This window comes from Staurois parvus, unplaced genomic scaffold, assembly GCF_062004578.1.
Source record: "Staurois parvus isolate SC_StPar_1 unplaced genomic scaffold, SC_StPar_1.0 ptg000978l, whole genome shotgun sequence".
Taxonomy (NCBI): domain Eukaryota; kingdom Metazoa; phylum Chordata; class Amphibia; order Anura; family Ranidae; genus Staurois; species Staurois parvus.
Genome location: NW_028318774.1, coordinates 1,984,259 through 2,003,628, shown reverse-complemented (window position 1 = coordinate 2,003,628; position 19,370 = coordinate 1,984,259). Strand labels below are relative to the sequence as shown.

Sequence of the window (19,370 nt, the reverse complement as noted above, 5' to 3'; positions counted from 1 at the left end):
TGCTTCTGCTCCCTAAAGCTCTGAAAAGTCTTGGACATCTCTTGCGTCATGTTCTGTAAGAAATCCTTAAAGAGGTACCCAGACTCCTTTTTGATAAGCTTATCTATGCAGCCTTGGCAGAGTTGCTTCCGCCAGGAAATCGCCAGCTTCTTTCTGCAAGTGGCGCATTTCTTTTTCAGCTCGCAAGGAGCTTCTCTTCCCCCTCTATCCTCCTCCTGTGGGCCCATCTGGGGACAAGGAGACATAGGTATTCATCAACCGCAGAAGGTCCCCCCCCCCCAGGGATGAGTGTGGGGGTGCCCAAGGGGGGAGAGGCGGCCAAAGGAGGCCCTTACCTTGCCGCAGGCCTCCCCTGGCCCAGACAGATCTGCTTCCATCCTGCCGCGAACTCCTCCTCAGTGCGGCGGTTTTTCAGGGTTTGGCGGGCTCCGCCCCCTCCCTGGGGTCCCTGCGCGCCGACCTCCCTCTCACGGCCGTAGGTGGAGAAGCGGCCTTGGTGTGGGCTCGTTCCGCCGCCCATTTCCAACATGGCGGCCGCAGCCCCTCCTTCCTGCGCCGGAAGTGACGCGTTTGCGGCGTCCTGACCCCAACAGCCTCACCCCCTGGCCATGCTGCCGGGATCCTGGAGCAGGTAGGACTTACCTCAGCCCACTCAGAGAAAGGCACCACTGCCCAGGTCGGCGGAGCGTGCTCTACCCCCCTGGAAAGCCCCGCTGGGACCATCCGGGGTCTGTCACCCCCACCCCGAAGGGTCTGTCCGTAGGATGAGTCTGGCTGAAAACCCCACCACAAGGCCGCTGCCTTGCTTAGAGAAAGGAGGAAGGGGGGGCCTCAGCCAGGGGCCCTCTGTACCTCGCCAGACGGCCGGGAAAAAAATAAAGCGGGCGTAGCTCCATCCTTGCCGGAGGAAACACTAATACTGAGGGCCCACTGGGAGAGAGGACACTTATAAAGGGGAAAAGGTGGAGCGGGTGTTTCCTAGGAGGAGCCCTATCTCTCAAGTGAAGCTGTCCTAGAAGATGACTCGGGAAAAATGAATTCAAACTGTAGTATCAGGTGACGACATATCAAAATTGAAAAAAGGGAAGGGGGTCTGAATACTATATATATATATATATATATATACATATATACACACACATATATATATATACACATACACATACACATACATACACACACACATACATATACATACATACAAAGTTGCATGAGTGCACAAATCAACTAAAGTAATGCAGTGCAGTATCGCAAAAAATGGCATGGTCAGGAAGGGGGAGTAAATCCTCTGAAGGGTAAGTGGCTAACTACGTCAACTGAAATGAAGGCTAACAAAGCAACAACAAAAGAAGAAAAACTAGCTTTGTTATTACCAGTCCTGCTGTAAGCTTGCAGTTCTTGAACGTCTCGATGTCTGAACTCCTCAACATATGCATTTTCATACTGTGGCCTAGAAGAGAAAAACATCAAGTTGTAATTTTTAAACTATGCACATAAAAGCTTATAACAGTATTCAACCCAAAACAAAAAAGTAATATACTGCAGCATACCAATCAAATGTGGTGGCTGCATTAGTTTTTGTTTTTTTTTCCAGGGTATTCCCTTTATTTCACCTGGTGATCCAGGCAGTGACAATTTCTATCTTAGGGTATCTATTCTGGATGAAGTAATAAAGCAGACACCTTTGAACAGCAGCGCACTCAGACTGAGGTGAGGGTAGTGTTGAGATTAGCAGATGGACTTGACTGACAAATTGATGAACTGCAGCCAACACTTTATGAGCAGTTACTGCATTTTTTTTTTTATCTTTTTGGATAAAAGGTTTAACAAATGAATAAACGCCGACCATTGTAGGCACCCCTTTTAATAGTACATGATTTGTCTCAACCTTTTGCTACCTTGTCTTTACAGCTTGGTCTGTTAAAGGAAGCTGAAAAATAACAGACTTATTGAAAGGATCACCAGGTGAAAAGGGAAGCCTAAAAACAGAAAACTAACGAAGACTCATCTAAGAATTGGTAATGAGCATTTTAATGACTGTTTTTGGGTTTAATACCTCTAGGGACAATATACATTTACCCTTGCATCAAGTTCCTCTTACCACTGCAACGATCAACAGCTTGTTCTGTTTATTAAATGATAAAGATTCCTGTACTCACTGTAAAATCTTTTTCTTGAAGTTCATTAACCAATTCAATACCGGGCATTTTACCCCCGTCCTGCCCAGGCCATTTTGCAGGTTTCAGCGCTCTCACACTTTGAATAACAATTGCGCGGTCATACAACATTGCACCCAAACTAAAATTTTATCATTTTCTTCACACAACTAGAGCTTTCTTTTGGTGGTATTTAATCACCGCGGGGGTTTTTATTTTTTGCTAAATTAACAAAAACAGACCGAAACTTTTGAAGACAAAAGACAAAAAAAAAACGTTTTTCTTTGTTTCTGTTATAAAAGTTTGCAAATAAGTAATTGTTCTTCATAAATTTAGGCCAAGATGTGTTCTACTACATGTCTTTGGTGAAAATAACCCAAATTAGGATGTATTTTTTAGTTTGTAGGAAAGTTATAGAGTTCACAAACTATGGTATAGATCAGAATATTGATCAATCCTGAAGTACTGACAGCCAAACTAATTTCTTGAGGTTCAAGAATGTTAGAATAGTACAGATATCCCCCAAATGACCTCTTTTTGCAAAGTAGACAGTCCGACGTATTGGCAAGTTTTTTAAAGTTGTATTATTTTTGTCATAATTTTTCGGAAAATGAAAAAATAAAAAAAATTATTTTCACTATTTTTTTTTTTTTACATACTGTCACCAGTGCAGTACAGCATCATCATATAAATGGCATAGTGGTGATCAGGGACACTGACTGGTCACAGTGTGAAAAAAAAAAAATATTTTTTTTTTATTATTTTTTTATTTTAAATTTTTTTTTTTCATATTTCACTATGTCCAAAGTAGTACAATGTTACCTTAGTAACATTGTACTACTTTGGGGAAGTGATCAGTATTTTTTTTTTTTTTTTTTTTTTTTTACACAATTTGCTTATAGCAAAGAATTACTTTGCTATAAGCAAGCATTTACCTGAATGACATCGATTCATTCAAGATTTTTTTTTTTTTGTGCTTAGCTGTGATTTGGCCACAGCTAATCACATGAAATGTGCATGTGATTAGCTGTGACTATTCACAGCTAGACACTAGTATACAATGGATGGCATGAATGAAGCCATTCATTGTATACAAGGGTCATGTGACCTGCTGTGATTGGTCACAGCAGGTCACATGGTACCAGCAACGGGGCAGATACTCAGATCTGTCATCGGCCGTGTCTGAGGTACACAGCCAGCGGCTCTGCAAGCGCGCGAACTGCGCATGTGCAGGAGTATGCCATATGGCGGCCTCCCAGAAAGCTAGTGCATTTTTCCGGACGCCATACGGCTATTGGCCAGGCGTCAAATGGTTAAAAGCATACAGTATTGTATTACGTCTTGGACATGTGGACTTCACTGCTGCCTACAGGAGGATTGGACATTAGCAAAACAAGAACAGTTAAGCCCACTGCCTCCAACCGTCATGCCTCTGGCTCCGTTCACATACAGATGTTCTAAATCAGACAGACAGAATCGTGGCACTTTTAAAATGTCAAAATCGAGCATAAGTTTGTTGAGGTGCAAATAATTTCAATGGCACCTAAAACACAGGGTGATTCTGCCATGATTGTCACGACAATCGCACAATCTAAAAATCGCATTCCGTAAAGTTTTTGGGACGACGCGCAGCAGAATGTTTTGAGTAAGCCTTACAAAACCAATAACAGAGGGGCAGAATCTGTGTCCCTCAAATAACTTCCAGAATCAGATTTTACAGTAAATTTTAACATTTTAATTTTCTTATTGTCCACTGAGGGACAGAAGATTATAGTAAGTTTTAGACAAACGGGCATATAAAAACAAACAAAAAGTTGGGGGATAAATACCCAAAATCAAAAAAAAAAAAAAAAAAAAAAAAAAAATTACAAAAGGTCAGCAAAAGGAAATGGCTAAGGTAAAGCCTAAATCTCTCATATAGTATATGTTATAGTGTGGCACATGCTCCCAAAAATAAATGTGTGATATTGTATACACAAAATTCCTCATTGTAACCCAAACTGATACCACAAGCCCAGTGCCGTTAAGTGATATATAACATAACCGTGTAATATTAGGTAAATCCTCAGAACAAAGTTATTTGAACGTCCATCATTCAAATATGTTTATCAGTTCATGTTTTCCATCATACATCAATGCTCAACCCTAGCTGGTAAGCTCTGATAAGCAGGGCCTTCTGATTCCTTTTGTACCAAATTGTATTGTAACTGTAATGTCTGCCTTCATTTTGTAAAGCGCTGCGCTAACTGTGGGCACTATATAAATCCTGTATTATAATAATCCTGTAATAATAACAATGCGCTCAATTATTCTGCCCCCCCAAATCAGGCTCCGCTGTAGGGCTGCAACTAACGATTATTTTTGTGGGGAAATACGTAATAGATTCGTTGGGCGTTTATTTTGAAATTGTTTTGGGTGGATAAAAGTAACTGATTTAAACAAAAAAAAAAAAATAAAAAAAAAAATCTAAAAATCGGATTTTGTTTATTTTTAATCAATTTTAATAAAATGCTTTTGGAGTAAAAATCTATCTAAAGATAGTTTTTCTATTTAGGGTACATTAATAATTTCATTCAGCATGAAATGGAGCTTAGTTATGTAGCATTAGGTTGTATATTCTGCAATATTTACATTTTTTGATAAACTCATTCAATGAATCCAAGCTCTACAAGCTGAGATAACATGCACTGCATTGATGCATTCACACAATTTCACAGTAACCATGACGTAAAACAAAGTTCAGGAATATTCCTCTATCCCGTTGTTTTGCAAATCTATGTACACTTCAAACTGCATGATTGTTTGAAGAGAAATCCATCTGTACCAGGCTCTACGTGTGAGGAGGAAAGGCAAGCAGTAAAAATGAAAGTGAAACCTTCTAAGCAGCTTATAAACCTTGTGATCTTTCTGCAAATAGCTTGAAGTGCTTTATTCCTCCCTTGAGGAGCAAAATGGCAGCAGCAGCAGGCCATAAGAGAGACCCAATTTGGGAATATTAATGAAGTTCCTCTACCTATGGGTAAAGTAGGTGTGCATGCAAAATGCAACAAAGATGCAATGCCTGGTGGCCCGAATGAAACATCATGAAAAGTGCTGTAATGAAAGGACTATGTTTTAAGAGGCAGGACCTTCAAGTTGGTAAACCGTTTTTATGTTCCCATATTTTTCTTGATTTCCATAAGGTATTGTTATTCTAAAGCAATAATATATATCTGCTATTGTTACTGCATGGCACTGCATTTTTATACAGTTGCCAAAAACAGAAATAAGGAGATGACATTTGTAAATATTCTTTTAGGCTGTACTGTGTGTGAATACAATGAGAAATCCACAATAAGCATACATGGTTTAAAATCATAAAATAACAGCACTGACTTTTTTGTTTAGGTGAAACCACCAACATAAACGATTCTGGAGACTATCCACTTTCTAAAATCGCCAACCTCTTGTTCTACAGATTCAGAGTTTTCTCCAAGATAGTGCATCAGTCACATCATTTACACATATCCACAATATATCACCTAAAAGAAAGAAACCATCTGCAACCACTATGGATAAGAAAAATTGCTTGATTTGTTTATGGCTAAGAAAAAAATTGCTTGGTTTGTTTATGCAACAAACTCTTATGTCTGCTTGAAAACCCATACTTTGTTAATATGATTCAGCCACTGAGATCAAAAAACAGTCCACCCAGTAGATTAGATATTGCAGGGAAACTTGGATAAAGTATACGATGAAGAAATTATGCAATGTGCAAAAAGTCTAGAAGGTAAAAATGTTAACCTAATTCTTGATGGGTGGAGTATATAACTTACTGTAGCAGTATTTCTGCTATAGGGCAGTCAGGAAGTGGTTAAGCAAATACAAGAATATGTAATAGAAGGTTATTGTTTTAATTAAATAAAAGAATTTGAGTTGTTCTCCAGCTATGTGTGATTAACCTATTAACCTAAAATCGGTTCAAATATCGCTGTTTTACTAACCTGACAGCTTATTATTCTAAAGAGGAAACCTTCATTTGGTTTGTATCCACTCACCTGCTGCCACCACGTCCCTCACCTTGTGTCACTGCCACATCACCAGCAATCCCATTAACGTGAATAGGACTGTCGGTGAGTCAACCGTTGCTCTTTAAAAATTATGATTTAAATCGAGCCTTTTCACTAGTGATTTAAATCGACTTGATTTAAATCAAATCCACCTCAAAAAAGTGTGGTGTATTACTTAGTAAATATGAAAAGTTTAAAAAAAAAAAAAAAAAAAGCTGATTTATTCTTGAATATTTATGTGCAATGATGAATATAAATAACCAGCTATGTGGCTGGGGAAAAAAATATCTAATCCACTCTAAAAATAAGAGACTTAGAAGAGATATACACTATATTGCCAAAAATATTGGGACACCCCTCCAAATCATTGGATTCAGGTGTTCCAATCACCTCCATGGCCACAGGTTTATAAAATCAAGCACCTAGGCATGCAGACTGCTTCTACAAACACCTGTGAAAGAATAGGTCGCTCTCAGGAACTCAGTGAATTCAAGCGTGGTCCCGTGATAGGTTGCCACCTGTGCAGTAAGTCCATCCGTGAAATTTCCTTGCTACTAAATATTCCATGGTCAACTGTAAGTGGTATTATAGCAAAGTGGAAGCAACTGGGAACTACAGCAATTCAGCCACAAAGTGGTAGGCAACATAAAATGACAGAGCGGGGTCAGCACATGCTGAAGCGCACAGAAGTCACCAGCTGTCTGCAGAGTCGGTAGCTAAAGACCTCCAAATTACCACAACAGTAACAAGCCACCACTGGACTCTAGAACAGTGGAGATGTGTTCTCTGGAGTGACTAATCACGATTCTTTGTCTGGCAATCCGATGGACGTGTCTGGGTTTTGCAGTTGCCAGGAGAACGGTACTTGCCTGATTGCATTGTGCCAAGTGTAAAGTTTGGTGGAGGGGGATTATGGTGTGGGGCTGTGTTTCAGGGGTTGCGCTTGGCCCCTTAGTTCCAGTGAAAAGAGCTCTTAAAGCATCAGCATACCAAGACATTTTGGACAAATTTCATGCTCCCCACTTCGTGGGAACAGTTTGGAGATGGCCCCTTTCTGTTCCAACATGACCGTGCACCAGTGCACAGAGCAAGGTTCATAAAGACATGGATGAGCAAAGTTCCCGATAGAACTTTGGGAAGGTATAAGGGAGGAAACAATATCCTGTGCCATGGGTGGGGCAGGAATTACAGATAAAGTACATTAGAGAAAATGGTATCACAGGTAACCAGTGGTGTATGGTTCCTGCAGATATTAAAAGTCACAAAAGCTTGAAGAGGGTAAAACCTAAATACATTCCAAATAATGGAATAGCTTAAAAGCAGAGATGAACATAGGAGTAGGTGGGATAATACTCTAGAAAGGAATTCCATAAAAAAAGGTAGGACGCTTTATGTCACAGTTTAACAGTTTGCATATGTGCCTCCCACTTGTTAAAGGGACCAAAAGTAATGGGACAGAATAATCATAAATCAATCTTTCACTTTTTAATACTTGGTTGCAAATCCTTTGCAGTCAATTGCAACCTGAAGTCTGGAACGCATAGACATCACCAGACGCTGGGTTTCATCCCTGGAGATGCTCTGCCAGGCCTCTACTGTAACTGTCTTCAGTTCCTGCTTGTTCTTGGGGCATTTTCCCTTCAGTTTTGTCTTCAGCAAGTGAAACGCATGCTCAATCGGATTCAGGTCAGGTGATTGACTTGGCCGTTGCATAACATTCCACTTCTTTCCCTTAAACTCTTTGGTTGCTTTTGCAGTATGCTTTGGGTCATTGTCCATCTGCACTGTGAAGCGGCGTCCAATGAGTTGTGAAGCATTTGGCTGAATATGAGCAGATAATATTGCCCGAAACACTTCAGAATTCATCCCGCTGCTTTTGTCAGCAGTCACATCAATAAATACAAGAGAACTAGTTCCATTGGCAGCCATACATGCCCACGCCATGACATTACCACCACCATGCTTCACTGATGAGGTGGTATGCTTAGGATCATGAGCAGTTCCTTTCCTTCTCCATACTCGTCTCTTCCCATCACTCTGGTACAAGTTGATCTTGGTCTCATCTGTCCATAGGATGTTGTTCCAGAACTGTGAAGGCTTTTTTACATGTCATTTGGCAAACTCTAATGTGGCCTTCCTGTTTTTGAGGGTCACCAATGGTTTACATCTTGTGGTGAACCCTCTGTATTCACTCTGGTGAAGTCTTCTCTTGATTGTTGACTTTGACACACATACACCTACCTCCTGGAGAGTGTTCTTGATTTGGCCAACTGTTGTGAAGGGTGTTTTCTTCACCAGGGAAAGAATTCTTCGGTCATCCACCACAGTTGTTTTCCGTGGTCTTCCGGGTCTTTTGGTGTTGCTGAGCTCACCGATGCGTTCCTTCTTTTAAGAGTGTTCCAAACAGTTGTTTTGGCCACGCCTAATGTTTTTGCTATCTCTCTGATGGGCTTGTTTTGTTTTTTCAGCCTAATGATGGCTTGCTTCACTGATAATGACAGCTCTTTGGATCTCATCTTGAGAGTTGACAGCAACAGATTCCAAATGCAAATAGCACACTTGAAATGAACTCTGGACCTTTTATCTGCTCATTGTAATTGGGATAATGAGGGAATAACACACACCTGGCCATGGAACAGCTGAGAAGCCAATTGTCCCATTACTTTTGGTCCCTTAACAAGTGGGAGGCACATATGCAAACGGTTGTAATTCCTACACCATTCACCTGATTTGGATGTAAATACCCTCAAATTAAAGCTGACAGTCTGCAGTTAAAGCACATCTTGTTCGTTTCATTTCAAATCCATTGTGGTGGTGTATAGAGCCAAAAATGTTAGAATTGTGTCGATGTCCAAATATTTATGGACCCGACTGTAAGTGACTTCACTCTGCCCTCAACTAACCAAAGTGGATGAGACTACAGTCACCACCTGGATACCCCAGGGATGCTGGGCAGTCGGCCCAGATCCTCAGCAGCATGATGGAGCTGGCCCAGTCACCCTGTCTTCTCTCCAGCAGCTGAGAGGACTTCAGGGAGAAAGACAAGTCCGTACTTCTCCCCAGCGGCAAGTAGTTCTATGAGAGAGGAAGAGGTTGGCTGTGTGAGTAATGCTATGTTTGGGACAATTTGTTTGGGGAACTGCTTGGGTGCTGGCATTGGGGGACTGGAAGTACAGACTAACTTCGGAGTCAACCCGTTTGGTGTCTCCTGCCGAAAGGAGAGATATGTGACGGGAGTCACTTTGGGTGGGGGGCCCATGCAACCCAGCTTACTTTGGAGAGGGCCCTGTCTCAGCTCCCCATATCCCTATTATGTGTAAGTCACCCTGTGCCTGTTAGGGGTACAGGGTGATCTGTACTAATATTGTGTAGACATGTATAGGTGGGGTGGGGGTTGGGGGGCTGCATCCCATTGTTCTGTTGTTTGTCAGGCTTGGAAGCAAACTATTAAGGGATGTATGTGTTTATGTGTATTAGCTTAGTGGGGGGGGGGTGGTATCTCCAGCAGCCATCCCTCCTGATGGGACGGTCTGCTGGTGTGAAGTTTGAATACCTGTGTGTCTCGTTACTAAATGTAGATTGCCCCGCCCTGTGTCATTATGCAGAAAGGGGGATTGCCCTGAGTGTATATATCCTGTACCGGTGTTAAAATAAACTAGTTTACCTCCTGGTTTACGTCAAGACTGGTGTCGTATAGTCTGCTGTTGGTGTTCGGATGGGGAAGCGGTATTCTAACGGAAGTACTCACCTGCAGTCTGGGTCGGTCCCATTACAGTGACATACGTACCTGCTCTGTGCAATGGTTTTGCACACAGCAGCCCCAAGCCACTTTTCGGGTTCCCGTTGGCACTCCTTCCATTCGAGCAGTGGCCCCAGAGAGGGCCGCTCACCCTGGGGGCACCACTGCGTGTGTGTCCCTCTGAGCCACTGCTCTATGCATCCATAAGACGCATAGAACCGGGGCTCGGCCCCCCCATGCTCGCGCTTCACTGGTTGTGATTGACAACTGCAGGAGCACATGGGCTCCAGCTGGTGCTCTCAGAACATGAGGAGGAAGAGTCCCCGAACAGCAGAGGCTGCGAGAACATCTCGGGATCGGAGGGGGCTCAGGTAAGGTTTGGGGTGGCTGGGGGGGCCGATGCACACAGGTTTTTTTACCTTCATGCATAGAATACATGAAGGTAAAAATCCTTTAGAACTACTTTTATAATGAAAAATAAATCTGAGGTGAAAAACTGCTCCCACAGAAAGCATCTTGCTGTAAGTGCACTCAGCGGGGGGGAGGGGCCATGAGTGCAGGCAGGCGACCCCAGAAGAGAATGGATCTGTGCAAAACCATTGCATAGAGTCAATAAGTATTTTTTTTTTTTTTTACTGAGCCTTTAATATCACTTTAATCATCTTCAAGGAAAATTGAGCATCTGACCCTGGCACTGGGTGGTACCCACTGCAATAGTAAAATATTTTTTGTCCCAAGCAGAGGTATAAAGATGATTTTATTTATTTCAGGTACTTATTAAATAGCGCCGTGAATTTACGCAGCGCTTTACATGTATATATTGTACATTCACAACAGTCCCTAACCCTCAAGGGGCGTACAATCTAAGTTGCCTAACCTACGTTCATACATACACATACTAGGGCCAATTTAGTCAGGATCCAAATAACCTAACAGCATGTCTTTGGAGTGTGGGAGAAAACCAGAGTACCCGGAGGAAACCCACGCAGGCACAGGGAAAATATGCAAACTCCAGGCAGTTGGTGCCGTGGTTGGGATTCAAACCAACAACCCTAGTACTGCCAGGAAGTGCTAACTATTTAGCCACTGTGCTGCCTCAAAGAACTGAGACACTCATGAAAAAGTCCACTAATGTATTATTGTAAGTGGACAATCAAACCAATTCAGCTAATTAACTCCCTTTTCATTAGATTAATTACAGCCTACCATGGAGATAATCCATCTATTTGGAGCATGTCAAAGTGTCAGGGAACTGTCTGGAAACGTTTTATTTAATTGCAGTTACTGATATAAAGTAACTGCGACAACATGAATATTCCACTCTGGTCTTATAAAATAAATTACACTCTAAAAACAGTTAAAAAGGTTAAATGAGATAAGCATAAAATCAATTAACATTAACATAACAAGAGGATAGTTACCTGTTTAACAGGTTCCACTAAAGCTTCAGAGAAAGAAAAAAATCTTGCCCACTCACTCAGCAGGAGATTTACCAACCAAACCAACACTAGAAGCACTCACCAGCACGCAGAGTTCCGAAACAGTCTGATTATTGTAAACGAATATTCCAGGGAACGGCTTGTAGTTATAGGGCCAACTATAGACCTTATAAAGCTGGTCATAGTGAACAAATCTGGCTTTGTGGACAGCCCTGTCAACACCTTCCCACCAAACATCTTTCGACTGTAAAATCTAAGTAGCCAGGCAGAAAGTAAGCCAAACATCGAATGAATCCAGAAGATGCAACAGCTGTTCGGTAATCTGACAGCCACTGGCTCACTGTCACACCGCAGCTTTGTACATCCACGCTGTATAGCACAGATGAAGGAAGAAGAAAGTTTCGTTATGGTGGCCATATACTAGATGAAAAATAGTTTAAAAATCTGTCATGTGGACAGTTTGTTTTTTTTCTTGTCCAGTGGGCACAAATAGAAAAATCAGTTTTGATGTTTTTGAGACCAAAAAAAAAAAAAAAAAAAAAACAAGAGGAAAGGTTTGGAAAACGGACAATTGAAAGGTTGATGTGTTTCTTGGCCTTTAAAAAAAAAAAAAAAAAAAATCAAACTGTTCATACTGCGGATATATGTGACAAAACAAATTAAAACTGATTTGTATCCATTGACCGATATATCGTTCAAAATTCCGCCATTATATGATGGCAATATCGTTTGAACGATTTTTCAACTAGTGTATGGCCAGCATTAGACTTACGGGTAACAGTATTTCTAGGAGTCTTTCAGGACAGCACCTGAGGAGAGTGTAGTTCTATTCAAACACTGCAATCCCAATCTTTAAAAAAAGCAGGACCCTTCAACCCTGAAAGACTCCCAGAAAAACAGTTAGCGGCAAGTCTAAGGTTTTCCCCACTTGTTTTTCAAGGACAGCACCTGGAGAGGATAGGCAAGTGCATACTCTAGGGTGGTACAAAAGCCTGCAGGACCTTCCGGCCTAACGACTGTTCTGCAGCCTACAGCAAATCCATCCTGTGACATCAGATAAAAGTAGAACAACTTGACCACTAGCTGATCAGCAGATCTATCCCAGCTAAATCATCCCTGATAAAGGCTGTATAGGACTCAAAGTCAGTCTTTGCCATCTTCCTAGAGTACTACTTGAGCCCTTTATGAGCTCCTGAACAAATAAGGTATTGGCTTTTCTAAGAGATCAGAGATTTCAAGATACAGTATCAAACATCTTTGCATGCAGGGTATGAAAAAAAACTCATTTGTTCAAGAGGAAGAGGGAAAAAAAGTTGAAAAAATAAAAATAAGCACGGGGGGAATAGAAGGTTCACAAACTGACAAAGCCTGGCCACTCGCTAATGCTAAGAGCTGAAGTAACCACCACCAATAGGACTATCTTTAAAGTAATTAGGCCTTAGTAAAGTTTCTTTCAAAACGTTCAAAAAGTTTTAGTAAGATAGTGCAGATAAATCCGATTTATAAAAACACTTCAAAAAAGGCACTGGTCCGCACCTGGACAGGGCCATAAAGAACCTCATGATCAACTGGTCCCATGATAGAGTTCTTTCACGAAAAACAGACAATGCATCCACCTGAGCATTTAGTGTGCTGGTTGCTAGACCTTTCTGCATTTGGTCATGAAGAAACTGCAAAACAGAAATAGTACTCTTGGGCAAAAATTCCTTGGATGTACACTGAGAACTGTAGCACTTCCAAGGCTTGAAAAAAATAGCTCTCGTAACCACGTGCTAGTCTGTAAGATTGGAACCAGTTTACTAGACAATCCCTTCTTCCTCAGAATCCCATCCTCCATAACTAAGGCTTGAGGTGGCTCACTCTTGGATGAAGTTGTGGCCCCTGAACCAGAATATCCTCCCTCAAAAGGTAACATCTAAGATTCTGAAGATAGATTCAGAAGAGTCAAGATCCATGGACTCTTGGGCCAAAATGGGGTACCAGTTTGTGGATTCTAAATGAAACGACTAAAAGGAATCAACAAATAAGGGAAAAGCCGGACACAATCAGAAAATCCAACGCTGGGCTGGCACATTCAGACCTATTGCCTGATGTTCTCTGCAAAGGGAAAAATAAATTGGACCATTTGCATTCGACTGATCTGATCTGCAAAAAGGTTGATCTGCAGAACTGTGCATAATCATCCAAAAAACGTCCTGGTTCAGGCTCCATCCTGACTCCAGAACCCTTCTATTTAAAGTCATCTGTTATTTGATTTTGACTCCTTTTCAGATGAATTGCCACTAGAAAACCTTAAGTCTGCTCTGCCCAGTGCAGATTCTTTAACGCCAGGGCCAAGAGGACCATGCTTCCTCATTTTGAAACTTAGGCTACTGCAGTCACACTGTCAAGATAATCACAAGATAATCTGAACATGATGACCCTTGATGGAACCCTGGAAAGATAGAACTGGACTGCATTTAGCTCTCCTCTCTACAATTTGATAATTTCTTGGCTTCCTGTTAGCTATCTGACCCTTGAGATGGGCTCCCCATCACCAGGCACTTGCATCGGTCCTCAGCCTCTTGTCTGGCTGGAAAGCCTACATCAAACCCCCTGACAGATTGATGCAGTTTTACCACATCTGACAGATGGGCTTTTCCAAAGACTCTAGGTGACTCCAATTTTGTAGAATGCCCTGTAATTGTGCTCAAGAATGGAGATGGGCCCACTGCACCACAATGAGAAGGCCTAAAGTCAACATGGCTTAAATGAACTGAAACTGACAGATTAGTCTGAATCTGCCACACCGCAAGCTGAAACCTCTCTATATTCTCTTTTGGGAGAATTTTTTTTGTTGAACTGAATGGTGTAATTTAAGAACCTCACCACCTAGGCAGGAACCAGATTACATTTTTCCGGGTTAAGAAGCCAGCCCAAACAGATGCTCTTCTGTCTTCTACAAATTTGCCACCAGCAAACAAGATATCGTTCAAGTATGGGACATCCGCCTTCATTCTTCGATGAAGTCTGGAGAGGCTCTGAGAATGTATAGAGAGAGGCGATGCCCACTTTGGTGACGTAATGCGTAGGTACGCCGTGACGCAGCTTCCGATGCACGGTGATGCACTTCCGGCGTTGGACGCCATTTTGGTACACCTTGATAATCCCCTACCCATGCAGTACACCCAAGCATGAGTATTTGGCTTTTTCTTTCTGGCTGAAAAGTGAGTGGGCATTTTTTGTGATATAAAATCAAGCAAATTATATTTAATACTACACTATGGAGGATCTCTCTTTTCTCACCATGAATATTGGTGAGAAACGTATTTGACAGACGCATCCTTCCTGAGGGGCCTGGAATATTTGATTGAATATTTGGGAAGAGGAACTACAGGTCAAATAATTACCTGCCAGGATTGGAGTAGGATCTGTGTGTGATCCTGAAAGTGAAATGGCCCATTGGGTCGCCTAAGGGAGGTGAGGAGGCAATCTAGCCACTGAGGATAAAAGTGTGCGGACACTTTCACAGATATCATCATTATCTTCATGTTGCATTTTTTTTGTGTTGTTTGAAGCACTTATTTATGGACAATTATATTGGTTTTGTATTTAAGTGATTTGCTGTGTGGTCACATCTATCACTTGGAACATTCAGCATATCCTCTGTATATAGGGGTCATTGGATATATTTTAGGTTACTCATGAGTAATTTCACATATTTCGTTAATATATTTTCACATATATTCTATTGTTATATTTCACTGTTAATGGGGCTTGAGGAAGGGAAGCACTTATATATATATATAGTTATGTTTATTCAGTATGTTGGTCATTTTTATGATTTTGATGTTTATTTAGGTTAAGCGCTGCACTACTTTTAAGAAATTATTTACACTGTTGAGGTATCCGTTTTAAGTGTTGTCTGCTATCTGTTAGGCCACTTCCTTAAGCGCAGGAAGATTTTGTATATATCTAAGCAAGAGAGTTATTAGGCAGTTGCTGAAGTTCAAGCACTTAAGTCGTAATTCATCTTACCCTTTCACCTCTCACACCTATACACCCCTTATGCAACATAAGTAGTTTTTACACCTGCGCACCCTTCCTCCAGCTCTGTCTGTATCAAGGTTTCAGTTGCAAAGCTGAAGTATCAATGAACTACAGGTGTGGGGATTACCACACTTATGTTCCACTGTTAACTACACATTCGTCTGCTGCGGTGGCAGATGGGACCTTGTAGTTCATTTATTCACAAATCTCTGAAATCAACGTGGCACCTTGTTACATATTATATTGCAAATATGGGTGTAGTATGTAATAGTTCAACCACTTAGAGACCGCACACATGCGTTGTACTGCAGGCAGCTCATACAGGGACATTACCTGTATGTCGCTCTCTTCTTCCAAGTTAAGGGCGGGCAGGCGCACCGCCGACTCCCACTGTAATTGGACAAAGCGGGATTTTTTCCGCAAATCCTTGCTAATGAGTCATTGGCTGTGTCCAATCACAACTCAGAGCCCCATTCTATGGATTAAACCTACTGGGTGCAGCCCCCCCACTTATACTTATCTAAGCCCATTCCCGATTCAGCAATGTGCAGGAGAGACGCGGCTCTACTCGGTCTCTCTCTTACTTCAATGGCTCTCACGGCAGTGGGAGCCATTGGCACCTGCTGCTGTCAATCACAGCCAGTGAGCCAATAAGGACAGAGTGGGGGGCAAGGGTGAGCCACACACTGCGTGTGAATGGACATTGTCCATAGGATTCCTATTGGGGGCAATCAGCAGAAGAGAGGAGCCAGGACCGCCAGTGGGGGAGCCAAAAGAGGATCAGGGTTACCCCATACAAAACCACTTCACAGAGCAGGGTTTTTTTTTTGTTTTTTTTTTACCTTTAGAATCACTTTAACCCTTACGAAGTGTCTTGACAAAAATATATTTCCTATTGCAGAGGATGCCTAAAATGTTACTTTTACCTTTGTGCAGACTTCTGGCAAAATCAGTTAGCTAACTATATAAGCCGGAAATGACATTTTTGGGGGAGTTCTATACAATGTGTATGGAATGCCTCCAGGGTGCCATATTTCATTATATTTTAGAGGAAATTACAGCTCTGCAGATCGAAAAGGAAAATGTAATTTTTTATTCAATTCCAATATGGCTTGTGTAGCAATTGTATGATACACACACACACACACACACACACACACACACACACACACACACACAAATGCCAAAAAAAAAAAAAGTGATGTTATAACTTTTTTATAAAGCTGGACTCCAAGTTATCTACTCAAGTGCAATCTCCCTTTACAAACAACTATATGGGGTGAGGGCCCATTTAAACTATTAACTTTATAACCAGTCAGGTAGAGCTGCGCATTTGCTGGTTAACCCGATAAACACTTCATCTTATGGAGTTAAAGCGGAAGTGAACTACATCTGAGCAGCACAATCTGAAAACACCAATTAACCACTTGTCCTCCAGAGGATTTACACACAACCCCCCCCCCCCCCCTCCTGACCAGGCCATTTTTTGCTATTCTCAGCGTTGCACTATTTCAACTGGCAATTGCGCAACCATGCAATGCTGTACATAAATTAAATGTATGTCCTTTTTTTCCCCCCACAATTAGAGAGTTTTCCTTTGGTGGTATTTGATCACCTTTGGGGGTTTTTTGCACTATACACCAGAAAAAAAAAATTATATATATATATATATATATATATATATATATATATATATATATATATATTTTCTCACTTCTGTTATAAAAAAAAAAAAATCCAAAAACTCACATTTTGTCATAAATTTTGGGTAAAATGTATTTTGCTACGTCTTTGGTAAAAAAAAAAAAAAAAAAATCCAATAAGAGTATATTAATTAGTTTGTGACAGTTATAACGTTTACAAAACTATGGTGTATATAAAATGGAATATACACAGCTTTTACTTTCTGACTGCCTATCACATTTCTTGAGGAGCTAAAATACCAGGCAGTACAAACACCCCTAAATGACCCCTTTGCAGAAAGTAGACACTCTAAGGTATCTGCTGAGAGGAATTTTGAGACCATAGAAGTCTTTTCCACAAGTTTTTAGAAAATGACAAAAGAAAAAAAAAAATGAACACACAAAGTTGTCATTTAAAAGGTATATTGCTCACACATGCCATAGGTATATTTAGAATTACACCCCAAAACATATTATGCTATTACATATTCTATTCCATATAGCCACATACTGGAGCCCAAAATTCAAAGAACCCTTTGAAAGCCTGATGGTGTGTAACTTCCCTACTACCCATCACAGTTTCAGAGGCTCTGAAATTCAAGGATAACACAATCCCCCCAGAAATTACCCATTTTTGGAAAGTAAACACCCCAGACTATTTCCTGAGAGGCATGCTGAGTCAGTGGAATACTTTATTTTCCCACAAGTTTTTGGAAAATGACAAAAAAAAAACAAAAAAAACTTTGTTGTTTTACTCAAAGTTGTTGCTTAAATGATATATTACTCACACGTGCCATGGGTGGAATTACACCCCAAAATACATTCTGCTACTTCTATATGGGATACCTTATGTGAGACTTTTTGGAAGTTTAACCACATACAGCAGCCCGAAATCCAATAACCACTTTGAAAGCCTGAAGGTGTACAACTTTCTCATTTCACAGCCTCACTACCCATCACAGTTTCGGAGGCCCTGAAATGCCAGAACAGCACCAACCTCCCCAATGTCCCCTTTTTGGAAAGTAGATCGCCAAAGAAATTTAAAAGGCATAGTGAGTTTTTTGCAGATCTAATTTTTTCCTCACAAGGTTTTTGGGGGAAAAAAAGTTTTGTTTTCTTTTTTTTTTCATTTTCCAAAAACTTGTGGCAACAAAATGAGCTCTGCAAAATGCTCACTATGCTTATCAAATTCTACTTTCCAAAAAGGGGTCATTTGGGGGGGAGGGGGGTGTACTATTGTGGCATTACAGGGCCTCCAAAACTGTGATAGGTAGTCAGAAAGTGTAGTGAGGAAATAAAGCCCTTTAAAAGCTTGAAGGTGCTTATTGGATTTTGGGGTCCTGTACACGGCTAGACTGCCAAAAAGTCTCTCACATGCGGTATCCCCATACTCTGGAGAAGTAGAATAATGTATTTTGGGGAGTAATTTCACATATTTCCATGGCATGTGTGAGTAACATCAATTAACTGTGCAAAAAATATTTTTTTCTTTGTCATTTTCCAAAAGCTTATGATAAAAAAAAATGTATTCTTCTGTTGACTCAACATGCCTCAGCAAATAACTTGGGGTGTCTACTTTCCAAATGGGGGTCATTCTGGGGGAGGGGATTTTATGCCTCACTCTAGCCACTTGAAGACCAAGCCTTTCTGACACTGTTCACAAAAAAAAAAAAAATCACTATTTGCTAGGAAATTACTTTGTACCTTCAAACATTATATATGATTTTTAAAGCAGACACCCTAGCAAATAAAAATGAAGGGTGTTGCAATTTTTATGTCACAAATGTTTTTTGGGGGGGGGGGGAAACACACACACTTTTGTTTACTTTTAATGCACAAAAATTGGGCCAATTGTTTGGTAAAATATCAAAGATTATGGTATGTCGAGTAAATCGATACCAAACATGACATGCTTTAAAACTGCGCGTGTGCAACAAAAAACTGCATACATTTTTAATATCCACAGGCGACTCTTTAAAAAGCCTTTACAGGGTACCATTTTAGATTTACACAAGAGGACTAGTGCTAGAATTACTGCCCTCGATCTGACGTTCGTGGCAATACCTGACATGCATGGTGCAACTGCTGTTTACATACTTGGGGGCCAGCAAACGCATGGTGGGGGGGGGGGCTAAGGGTACTTTTATTATTTTTCTTATCCATTTTTTTTTTTATTCGTTTTCCACTGTCGGTTTTAATTGCTTTTTATCACTTTTATTGTTATCATATGGAATGTTTATATACCCTGTGATAGTAGGCATTGACAGGTATTCTTT

At 41.0% G+C, this 19,370-nt stretch overlaps 1 protein-coding gene across 1 annotated transcript in view; it reads right to left on the bottom strand.

The window, feature by feature from the left end:
• Nucleotides 1–19,370, bottom strand: part of TDRD9 (tudor domain containing 9) — a 395,653-nt gene that overhangs the window by 356,014 nt on the left and 20,269 nt on the right. The window contains exon 2 of the mRNA XM_089657266.1: nt 1,359–1,450. Within this exon, the coding sequence (XP_089513392.1) occupies nt 1,359–1,450 (92 nt within the window). The remainder of the gene's footprint in view (nt 1–1,358; nt 1,451–19,370) is intronic.